General features: G+C 40.5%; 1 protein-coding gene across 1 annotated transcript; it reads right to left on the bottom strand.

The window, feature by feature from the left end:
• Positions 1 to 615: 615 nt before the first annotated feature.
• Positions 616 to 3,150, bottom strand: LOC142084556 (E3 ubiquitin-protein ligase RBBP6-like). Its single transcript, XM_075155404.1, has 2 exons — positions 3,099 to 3,150; positions 616 to 1,607 (listed from the first exon to the last, which is right to left on the bottom strand). The coding sequence occupies exons 1-2, from the start codon at positions 3,146 to 3,148 to the stop codon at positions 713 to 715; spliced, it is 945 nt and encodes a 314-aa protein (XP_075011505.1). The 5' UTR covers positions 3,149 to 3,150; the 3' UTR covers positions 616 to 712.
• Between the last annotated feature and the right edge of the window lie 9,656 nt (positions 3,151 to 12,806).

Consider the following 12,806-nt stretch of genomic DNA (forward strand, 5'->3'; position numbering starts at 1 on the left):
AACCCTAACCCTGAACCCCAGCCCGAACCCCAGCCCTAACTCTAACCCTAAACCCTAACCCTAAACCCTAACCCAAACCCTAACCCTAACCCTAAAACTAACCCTAACCCTAACCGTAACCCCAAGCCCTAACCCTAACCCTAAACCTAACCCTAAAATGAAACCCTAACCTGATCCCTAACCCTAAACCCAAACCATAATCCTAACCCCAACCCTATCCCTAACCCTAACGATAACCCTAAGCCTAACCCTAAACCTAACCCTAACCCTAACCCTACCCCTAACCCTAACCTTAAACCTAACCCCTGCCCCTAACCATAACCCTAATGATAAGCCCTAACCCTAATGTTAACCCTAACCCTAAACCTAACCCTCACCGTAACACTGAGCCCTAACCCTAACCCTAACCCTAAACTTAATCACAAACACTATAACTGATGTAAATGAGCAATATCAGGGCAGCAAGTCAGGTTCTTTAAATCCTTGCTTTCTCTCTTCCCTTCTCTCTTCTTGCTTTCTCTCTTCCGTTCGAGGAGAGTTCCATTCGAGGAAGCTTTAGCTAGTTTTATTATATTGTCTGTCTTAGGAGGAACAGCCACTTCTACGTTCCGCTTTGTCTTGTCAATTTTTGCTTTTGGCTTATCCTTCTCTTTTTTCTCCTTTTCAGACATCGGCTTGAAAGCAATAGAATCTGCTTCCATAGGCTCATCTCTCACAGGGGTGGCATCATCTCTGCTTGGGCCATGAACAGGGAGTCCATTTTAACGTCTTCTGCTGGAACTGGCTCTCTTGGTTTTCTCGCACCTGCTGACAACTCAGTATTGGGAAATCCTTCATCCTCATCCCTTTTTCTTCTCTTTTTATGCTTATTTCCTTGGCCATCTCCTAGTGGATTTTTCACCTCCTTCTCTTTTGATTTGGTAGGATCCTTGATGCCATGGCTCTCTCTTTCAGAAGGTTTTTCAGGGTAATTTCCAGCTATATTGTGATTTTGGTGGCTCTGCCAAGCAGGATAATCCTCCCTACGTCCCCGAGCATATGGTGAATTCTCTTGTCTGGTCCCAGGTGGACCAAACCTACCTGGAGAAAAGTTCTCTCTGTTTACTGGAGGGTGAGGTTGAGCGCCAACAGCATAGCCCTTGTAAAACTTTCCATGCCATTCTCTGTAGTTCCTTTCCCATTCCCGGTACCTTGCCTTTTCAAATGGATCTCTAAAGTCAAGAGATCTGCCATAGTAAGCTTTCAGATCATATGGTGGAACTTCTCTGTATCTGTTAAAATACTCCCTTCCTCCTTCCCCTTGAGGTATAGTCTGTTTAGTGGGAGACTGGCCTCTAAATACTGGAGACCTTGACCGTGAATGGCATCTTCTGTATGGGGGTGACCTTGACCTTGAACGCTGATAACCGTGTGACCTTGACCTAGAACGATAGTTACGCCTCTTCCCTTTGCCTCTTCTTGGATACGGCAGCAATCGCGAGTAGGAACGAGAATGGGAAGGACTAAATGAGCGAGAGTAGGAGCGAGTGCGGGAAGAACCTGATCTTGATGTGGAGCAGGTAGACGAACTTGTAGAGTAAGGTGAAGCACTATAAGGAGACTTGGACCTGGAAAAAACCACAACACACAGAAAAAGAAATGAAGTTAATTCAAAACAGTCATTCTCCCCAATTTTTTTCCTCCCAAATTTGGTTTGGGTTTTTTCTCCTCTCCATACGCTTATGTCAAAGCTTCTTTCAGCTGCTGACATAATGCTACTGCAAATTGAGGAATTTGATAACATTTTTCAATTCCATTTGTCTTGTTTTAGTTATGCATGCTTACTATCTGCAACGAAAAATTCTATTGGAAAAAACACTGTCATTTTTCCTTATGTCAGATGCACTTTAGTGTAACTGCAGTCCGATATGCTGTTGAAATACAAACGTGAAAAACAAGGCAACTTCATTGAGCCAAATACTTCCTCCTCTTTAAGTCTCCGTTGTTCTCTGTAAAACTCCTCCCTAGATCAGGGAGGCCAATGGCATCCTGCCAACTTAAGCATTTTTCTCCCTGCTTTCTGTTCTTTAGAGACTACGCTCATTTCCTGATCCTCATACTTGCCTTCCACATCCTCACCCCCAACAGTTCATTCAGTCTTCTCTCCTTATACTCAGCTTTGCACCTGTGGATGGAGGCTGCCCACCCTTGAAAGAGACTCCCATCTCCCGTGGGCCAAGTGCCCACTGCTCCTCTGCCACTCCTTGATACACTTAATACATCACACTTCTGATCTTCCAAGTACTGCACAGATATTAACTAATCTTCTCTGGAACTTCTTTTAACTTCTTCCACATACGCTTCCTATGTTGTTGCCTCATCATGAGGTATTTGGCCTGGTCCTGTCCCTGAATTGTTGTTTTCTTGCTGACTGAATTGGAGATATCAGACAACCTGTGGGATGGATCCTGGTTTTTCTTTTGATTTACCTTTAAGATTTTATAAACACAATGCACTCTTACAATCTGTCTATAACAAACATATAGCGAAAGGAAGGACTAGCTTGACGCTGCAGTAATAGGTAAAACAGACTCCTCTCTCTCCAACTGAGAGAAAGCGTCTTGGCTATGTGAGATGACTAAATTGAAGAAATTCAAAATTGTCATAAAAGAACAGTGTTGACTTTTCCAACCATTTGCTCATGCAGTATCAACTAAGTTGTTAAAAAAAGAATGTTGGAGGCTGATTCCTATTGGGAAATCAATTTCTTCAGCCCTATTTAGCCAGTAATGGAAAAGGTGGCTTTCCATCTGATCCTTTAATTATCTTTAATTTTTATAGGCAATTATGGTTTCCTCAAAAAGCGTTCATTTCTCAGAGTCCTGTTTTCAGTCATGTACCGGAGTTTTATTTTAAATAACCTTAGTGGAAGCACAGATGCCCTTTGTAAAAGCCAATTCAAATGAAGCCATTTAAACATCAATTACCACTTGGATTCTCCACAACTATCTGTGCATACTTGCTTCATTATAAATCAGCTGTTGTATAAGTTATGCGTTATACAGCCTCTTTTAACAGGTGACAAGGAGTCATCTATTGAATTTCTGTAGAATACTTACACTTCCCAGCCTGGTCTGCCACCTGCTGAGCGAACTGGACTGGCTCTCATTGGATGACCTTTTGGAGTGGGGAGAGGAAAAAGAAAGAAATCCCATTCAGTTCCTCTGAAGGTAATTTTTTTAAAGAAATTCTGAAGTTACAGTTACTTACCAGTGTCGTGGTTTAACCTGGCAGGCAGCCAAATACCATGCAGCCGCTCACTCACTCCCCCCGCCCCCCCAGTGGGACGGGGAGAGAATCGGAAGGGTAAGAGTGAGAAACACTCGTGGGTTGAGATAAAGACAGTTTAATAGAACAGAAAAGGGAGAATAATGATAATAAATAATGATAGAATATACAAAATGAGTGATGCACAATGCAATTGCTCACCACCCGCGCTGACCGATAACCAAGTAGCGATCGGTACTTCCTGGATCACGCCTACCGTTCATATACTGAGCATGACGTCACATGGCATGGAATACCCCATTGGCCAGCTGGGCTGGCTGTCCTGATTATGTTCCCTCCCATCTTGTGTACCTAGCTCAGTCAGTAGGCACGGGAACTGTCCTTGGACTAGGAGGGCACTTAGCAACAACTGAAAACATCAGTGTGTTATCACCATTCTCCTCATACTAAATCCAAAACACAGCACTAGGAAGAAATTTAACCCTATCCCTGCCGAAACTAGGACACCAGTTGTGGGTATTGCTTGTCCTTGGGGGCCCAGAAGACGTGGTAATGCTGGTTGTCTTTGTACGGGAACCTGATAGACATCTCAAAAAACCATTAGTAGGCTTGAGTTCTGAAGGTTTTAACCAACTCTCCCGTGGAGAAGAATGTGGATTAAATGCCTAACTATCCGTTTGTTGCAGACCACAGTAAGTCACCAGAGTTGGCTATATCATTTTCTATGAGAGAAATGAATCCCACTTCCCCTTTGCCAGAGGGTAAATGTAAATTGCAGGCTCAGGGTAAAGTTCGTCTCCGAGTAACTACATTTTATAAATGGAAGAAGTCTATTTCCTACAAAACGAGATCCATGACAGAAACACAGAAGTGCTACCAAGTGCATTTTAAAACAGCCACTCCTGTCAGCACACAGCAGTATTTTCTTAGTTTATAGCAAGAGGAAAACTTCAGTCTGTTTCACACATGGGATTTGATGAAAGTCAGAGGGGGCGGAAATCTCAGTCCAACAGCTACTTGTTAAATTTTGCAAGAAGCCTTTGAAACATAAACCAAAAGCAAAACGAGCTTTCAGAGAGAACGACTCCACTGCAAACACTACTGAAATGTTTTGCAGAAATACAGATTCTTAGCATACCACACGTTTGACCAACTTCCAGGGGCACGAACAGCAGGACCACCCTATTTTAATATTCAAAAGTATCACAGATTCTATGGTTAAGCACAATGACAGTGCTTCCTGCCCCGTAATTACAGATGCTGGCCAACTTGGTTGCATAGCCACTCAGACATGCACGCATGGTTTCTCTCGCTCACTTTTTGGCCAGTCCAATTAATTCCATACTTACGCATTAATAGTTGGTATTGCGTATTTTCCAGTGTTTGTCAGCATAGCACCCTTTGTATTGGGGTCTTTCACCTCCATCATGAAACTCCTTGGAATTCCTGTGCTCTTTAATTCTGGGAACAGGCTCAACATTTTTGTCCTGTTAAGAAAAGAAATGCAGACATATCTCCTTTTAAGACCCACACTTAAAATGACATTTCAATGATTATTTTAAGCAGCAAAAGCCTTTAATCCTCTCCTTTTACCCAGCATAAGGGTTGCTCGACTAAAATACTTATTTTCCTAAATGAATATAGCCAGGATGTTCCAAAGGCTTGAGCAGTGTTTTGAACTCATTCCATTCTTTGGCTTAAGTTCAGGTTCTTTAAGGGTGAAATATCCCTTAGCTCACCATCCCCTCAGAAAAGAGATACAAACCCGCTCCTCCTCCAAAGCGCAATTCAGAGCACAAATATTCAATAGATGGGGTCAACAGAAACATCTTGGTTTTACATGAAATACTAAAAACTGTGAACTGTCATTAAACAGAGTTAAAACCAGAAACATTTCCAGTAATATTGAAATATATAAAAATATGCATGAAAGTTCACAGAGCAAGATCTGTGGACATACTTAATGTCTATGACCTAGAAAAAAGAAAAGTTTACATTTATAATGCCAGGTTTCCCTTGGATTTTGAAGGGCTTTGCAACATTGCCCTATGAACCTCTGTCTTTCACCCCAAGAGAAACAATTCTTAATATGAGTATTCATGGATTTGTTACGTAACTGCCAAGGTAAAAAAATGAAAAGCTAAGGAACACCAGAAGTCCCCCACAGTCTTACCCCATTTGTTGGGCAGTTCTTTATACAGTCGCCAGGTTTTCCGCAACAAAAGCAAGCAGATGATGGTGGAGGTGGACCCCAGGGTTTCTTCAGGTAACTAAAAGGGTTTGGGGCAAAGAAGAAAAAGGTATGCACGTGTCTCTCTCGTTAAAACAAACTTCTCTACAATTTTTCCATAATCTTCAAAGAACAGATTTGACATTATCAACACTTACTTGATTGGATCATATTCCTGGCAAGACTGTAGCATCATAGCTTTTATTTTATCTTCTTCGGAAGCATTGGCTTCAGCCAGATTGGCAGTCTGTTTAACAGGTAATTATTTGACACATACATTAGAAACACATTTAAGCCCACACTGCCAAAGAGAACACCACTCACCCAACCCTGTAAAGAGCAGCACAACGCCAGCTGAGGTTGCATGAAAACAGCTGCTCATATGAAACAGAGTTGTCCAAAAGATGTTCTGGGGAGTCCTTACGTCATCACAGGATGTTTATGTGCCTGTTAACCTACTTGAAAAGAGCATTCCTGGCCACTCAAAACCTTAGGCTCTTCGTATTCCCCCCCACTAACTTCTTCATAGGAAGCAAGTTAACTACAATAAGCAAAACCTGCAGTTTTTTTCCAGTTGACCGTGTCCTTTTAACATACAAATTGTAATATAAATGTTATGCAGAACTGGATCTTCAAATTATTGAAGCCAGCTGATTTTTTTAAAGTAGTATTTGTTCAAATGTTTTTATTACACACTAGTACAGATACAAGCAGGGTCTAAGGGAGTGACTGTAAATGATTTGGACCCTCAAGCACCTATCATTCAGATCAACCACTCATGGTTTTTGTTTTAGATGCATTCATTCACAAAAGCAACCAACTTGTTTCAGCATTTTGTTAAAGGGCTGTTTCATATACACAGCTTTTTCTCAACTGTAACATAATCCAGATCGACATCTATGAAATCATTTCCATTAACATTTACAGAAGACTTTACAGATACTTGACTAATTTGTTTGAACCCAAGCGGTTTACAAAACACATCCAAAACCCACAAGACATTACTAGGAATAGACCAAAATTCAATATGGCATTTAATGCATAATAAAACAGAAAACTTTTTACAACACATTGCCTCCATGCTAAGCCAGTCTGCACTGAGGAGGTTAGAGTAAGGAACCGTTTGGAGCTGCTTTATCTTATGTTCCTCTATTTTTCTGAAATACTTACATTTTCTCAAAAGCTTAAATGTGTACAGTTTTGTGTACACTGTACACTTGGACAGTTTTTCACATTTTAGAGTAAAACTTCACCTGAGTTTACAGAACCAAGGACATGTTTAGGGACAGCGCTAACAGAGACCAATTTCTCCTGGTGGCTACCTTCCAAACTATTTTTTTTTTCTTACCAAATGTCCACAATTTAATTTCTGCAGTGAGAGAGGGAAGAAGTTACCAGTGGGAAGAGATTTTTCTTTCTGGGAAAGGAACTCCAGCCTTTATTTTCAGAAGAAAGGACTAGGTCCTCTGCATTAGGCCCTGCCTTCTCTAATCTTTGTAACTTTAAAGACTAGTAATTTAATTGGCTAGCACTACGCCTTTTCACAAAGTGCAATCCCTAGTGCTTTCCCAGACAAAGTTACATGTTGTTGAGCAAAAAATGCAAGCAGTTCCATAGCAAAACATGGCATTACAACAGTTTCAGAAGGTCACGTTTGCTAATATGCCACACATACGCATCAGTATTTTCCTGTAAACAATTAGGTGCATTTACACAATTTACACAGTCTGCGATCAAACAAATTAGATTGTGTTGTCCACTGTATATATACTACAGTGTATGAAATTGTGCAGCATTCAAAGCATGGATCTATAACTGTAGCGCCTAGAAATTCAAAAATAGCCATGCAGTTGTCCGTGTTCCAGAAACGCTTCTATTTTGGCTCTTGCAAACCCCCCTGAAATGTCCGTCACTTACAGCCAATTAAATTCTTCTGTGAAAATTGTGTTAGTTTCCAATGCAAAATGAACGAAAAGTATGAAAAACGGTAAACAGCTTCTGAAGTGCTTCTTCTTTGTGTCTTGAAGATGAGTAATACTGCAACATTACGTTGCGGCTGATAAGGTCCTCCCCCTTCTATCTTCCCAAACTGGCAACTACTCTTTACCAGGATAGTATCAAAATATACACACATTTTTAAGTCAAAAGAAATACTTTAAATTATTAAAAATTAAATTAAAGGTTTGTTCACATGACAACAGTTCTCCAGCTATAGATCACAGTATAAGATTTAAAAATACAAAGCAAACACTTTTTTTTAGGAATATATATGTACCTTAGTCAGCTGGGCCAGAGAAATAGATGCAGAAGAGTCATCAATCTGTTCACAAAAAATTAAACTCACATTCAAGTTCTACAATCAAAAACAGAGCAATAGTTAACCTCTACTGTAGTCTGACAGTCTGCACTATATCCTCCGAGTGTCACTGAAAGAGCCATTTCCAACCTAGTGTAGTTGGTATTTGTTCAAAACAAAGTCCAAACCTGTGACAGCTTAAGAGTGCCTATGTGGTTAAGGAGAAGAAGCTAAACTAACCAAACCCGCTGGAGATCAACTTATTGCTCCAGAATATCTCAGAGAGGGACCCTTGTCAAATGCTCACAGCTGCTTAAAAGTCGAAGGGGTAAGGAAGCTATCAATTTTCAGCTAAAAAGGATTTTTAAAAAATATTTATTTGAAAAGGAAGCATCACTACAGGAAACTTCTTTTCAGTGTGGTTTGTAAACTAATCAGCCAAGTATTTCCTTGTGTTACTTATTTCTGTTTTAGCAGCAGAACGACAGTGTCTTCAAACCTGAAGAAAAACGCTGCCCCTTTTCCAAATGTAAATTCAAAGTGGCAGTATCCTAAAGAAAAGCTTAGCCTTTGGGAAATTAAAGCAGCATCCAGCCCTGAAGTCACCCAGATCCAAAAACGTACTGCAGGCGGAGGTTAAGAAAAATGACAGGGATTTTACCCTTCACAAATGCACCAGGCTCTAACCTTGTGCCAAAATTTGTACACTGGGTTTTACGTATTTTCATTTGCAGACAAACTATTAAACTAAACTGCTTCATCTGATAAAGCGGAAAGGTCAAATGTAGAACTTTAGAATACCACTTTGTGTAGCAACGATATTTAAATTCACAGCAATCTATTAAAGACAGTTATGCACTCAGTTATGCACTCAAACAATATCGCTTCAATTATACAGTTTCAGGAACAAATACCCAAGTCTTTAAGGACATGAAAAGGAAGCATTTAGCTGCACAGAACTGTCCTCAAAACGTGTGGGACATGTTGGTTTTGGTATTTGTTTGAACCCCCAAGTCAAAAGTAAGAAACAGTACCATGTTTAACAATAATGGTTTCTCAGTGGTTTTTGATAACATTTTCAAAAACCATGTTCAGTTGTGCAAACCTTGAACCTACGTGATCTAAAAACGATTGTACATTATCTGTACAACACAAAGTCGTTCAGGAAATAGTCTAGCATATCCAGTATGAAATACAATGCATTACTAGGCACAAACACCAATATTCACATTAGATAGAACTGTGCAAATGATGGCATTACTCCGTTTCTACTATGCTGAATCAAATACATTGTATTTACAACATATACTATGTTTTACTGGAAAATCTATTAAGTTAATGTTTGGAAAATTAATCCAAGGCTACCTTAAGTGCAGCGTGCAGCAAAAAGTGTGAGATTGTGTTTTTACATACTGCTTTTGATGTTCCACTTACTGGCTCAGTTTGACTTCTAGAAGAAGAAATAAAGGTGATCAGAACTTCAAATACAGCACTTGTACCAAAAACATAAAGCACTGAAAACAGATTATAAAACCTGAACATCAAAACTTTATGTTCTGATAGTCGAGTGAATCTGGAAATTTACTCATATACATAAACCGTTGTCTCTTGGTACATTCAGTGCAACTAAAAAAACCCCCCAGAATCCCATTTCTGCTTTGTCACAAATTACTCTAAGGCTTACAGATATAGAACACGACCGTGCAAGGGGAAGTCCTCAGATAGTTTGTCTCTGCTACATAAGTATCAAAACCAGGAAGTCTGTACTACAGTTTTGTGTTCATGAATAATCAACCATCAAAATACGAAGGTAACTTTAGCCAATCTGTGTATCGCTAGTATTACAAATAGGTACCAGATGGAGTCCTTTAGTTTCTAAGAAAGAACAGTGATAGTCTAGACACTTCCAAGTGCACCTTTACTTAAGTGAAAAAAATCAGTCATCTGACAAATAACAACAATGTCAGCAGCATCGTCTTTAGAACAGTGTTTCTCTGTGGAAGCCCAAGCACTGTGTTCAGATATCTTAGCCATGAAAGTGCCAAAACACTAAATGTGTTACATATGCTATATGGACTAAAAACAGTAGTAGAAATGTCACCTGAAAGCAGGTCCTAGGCCTTTGTGCGATTTAGGAGACCTGTGACAAAAAAAAAAGGTCTTGGTTGCCAGAATTTGCTTCAAGATAATCTTGAAAATGCTACGATATTTTAGGAAATATTTATTAAATTTGAAAACTTGCTGAGATTCCACATACTCATTGATCTGTATCTGCACGCTACTCATCATGAATCAGCCATGCAACCATCGATGTCGTTAACAAACAATTCACACATCATCCAAAGTGTCCCATGAGCAGAGGCAATTCAAAGGCTGCTGTGCAACTGGTGTACAAATAGAAAGGCGCACGCTCCCTGCCACTGCTAGAACACCACCAGGCTCGCAACGACAGCCACGTACCTCCTGAAGTTGAGGAAGGACAAGGACATCCTTTAGATTACCACAGCATGGATTCTTCATACATTTACCTTCAAGAGCGTACTAAAAGGAGAGTAACGCATTTTTGAAGGCCTCTCCACCATTACAGCATACATTCATCATTCCCAAACATCCACCACTCTACCAGTTGTTTCTGCAATGTTCACAGCTGAAAGACTAGAAAGCTAATCTGCCTGGTTAATTTTCAGCGCTAGAACAGCGGTGCCGTTCCTTCCTTATCCCCTTATACATACAGGTATGTATCTGACCTTTGATGCTAGCCGCATCTATCCTCTCATTTTAGGGCAGCATTACAATACCAGGAGAGGGTGCCCGAAACAGAGGATGCACTGACAAGACAGCACTAAGCCGACGTGTTTAAATTAACCCCCAAAACAAGGCCATGTTTATAAGCACAGTGCTGCGGTGTCCAGAATTACTAGAGGGTGCCTGAAAACACTGCAACAACTACTGCAGGAATACGCCCAAAGTTGAGATGCAGAGCCACATAAATTCAGGGTTTTTTGCTTGCAGATGCCTCGTGGGTACCGGGAGGCTGCTGTACTCTTTGTTCGAGACACAGTGTAACTCATCCGTCTACTTGATTTATTGAGAACCAACATTAGAAAGACTGTATGAATACATAAATGACAGCAGTAATCCTCTAGTCAGCACTGCATTGGAATAGCTGTAATTTTAATCAATACACCTGATTCTCTGTCCTCCGTAAATCTTAGGAATACAGAACCAAAACCCGGAGCACAGATACCAGCTTAGGGTAAAAACAGACGTAGCAAGATAACTAGTAACATTTGGTAATGTGCTAAACTGCTTACTGAGTTTCAAGTTTGGAAAGGATTAACTATTCCTTCATCGTACTTGCACAAAAGGCAATACACTTTAGGATACTGTTCTTTTTCTCTTGCCTGAAACGGACATTGTCTTGAGGAAACGCATAGGAATCGCTTACGAATGGAACTTCTTGTTTGCATCGTTCGCCAACTGGTAAACCTTGGTCTTTCCTCTATAGCTAGTATGCAAAAACCCCAGATTTGGGGCGTAAGAATACCTGCCATATCCCCCCCAAATGCCAGAAATAGTCAAACACTGAGAATCAGGCTCTTCTGAGACGGGAACAAAGTATGCGTTTACGCTACAATGCGTATCTGTCTTTACTATAAAAGCCATAAAAGCCAACACATATAATAAGGAATCTCTGCACGTCGAGGAAACAGGATCTACAACTTGGGTCTCAGAACAATCAACCCCAAGAACAAACCCAATAGAATAATCTTAAAAGTTACCATGGTTGGAGTTCGACCCCCATGTCCCAGCAGGCCTAAAAATGTAAGTCCACTTTCGGACAGATACATTAAAATCTACCCCATGCCAACAAAAATTAACAGCAGCTTTAACAAGAAAGAACGCCTCTGTAAACTAATACCCATAAAAAAAGTTAACACACTGAAACCCCTAACAAAGAATACAATGCTTTATGGATACTTACATAACATCGGTTTTGCCGGTAGCTTTAACTCCTCCGACAGGGATTCTTCTAACAATTACCGATGAGTTCTTAGGAATCAGGGCATTCTCATCTGTGTATTCTGAAAACAACGTAAATACAGAGAAAAACATCAGTCAATTCGTAAGAATGCATGCTCATATGTAATTACGTAGCACTTCGCAGAATCCCTTTACAGATACAAAAGCAAAATTTTATATGTAACATCACGCTTTCATCGTCTCAACACACTAACAGTATATTTCAAGAAATCTTGGGGTTTGAGAATCAAACACAAGCAGCAAAATCTTTTTCCTTTTTTTAAAACAGTTTGAATGCCAACAGCAAAATGGACTCAAAGGTCACTAAAGGAGAGTCTGCTAATGCACGAGGTTCTTTCCTGACCTAGCTTAAAGTTGCTTTTGCTTCCGTTAGGCTACAAAACCCATAGATCTTTGGAGAAAAACAAACCACAGCAAAGTCTCACCTGCCTAAACCAGATTCTAAAGTCTGACTAGCTTGCCCTGCCACCAAACAGGCACTTAGCTAAAGCACGAGAACTCTGCGCCATTGCTTTCATAGCTGTTAACTAAAAACCAGTCACCTGTGCTGGCAGTGCTCAAGCCTGACAGAACACAGAAGAGAGCCTGCCGCCTCTGCCTGTTTCTTGGAGCTTAATCCATCAACAACCACACTTCTCAGCTGCTCAGGGCTTTACGTTTAAATGGAAACAGAACTGGCAGTGCTAGAATTTGGATCACAGACATTTTGGGGTTTTTTTGAGCTTGCTTTCACAAGTAGGGCAGAATTGGCTCAAACTCAAGTGGTATCTCCCCTCTTAAGCTAATCATCTAGTTTGAATTAACCAAAGGGACGTGAATTCGTTCGATCGATTCCCTTTTTGCAGAGCAGAGAGGCCCAAACGAAATTACTTAGGAAGACAGCCTTGAAAAGCCTTTCAGGAACAGCGTGTGCCTGAAGCTCTCCATGCTTTGCCTTGGCTTACACCCTGTTAGTCTTCTGAAGAGGAG

The sequence above is a fragment of the Calonectris borealis genome, chromosome 7 (assembly GCF_964195595.1).
Source record: "Calonectris borealis chromosome 7, bCalBor7.hap1.2, whole genome shotgun sequence".
Taxonomy (NCBI): Eukaryota; Metazoa; Chordata; class Aves; order Procellariiformes; family Procellariidae; genus Calonectris; species Calonectris borealis.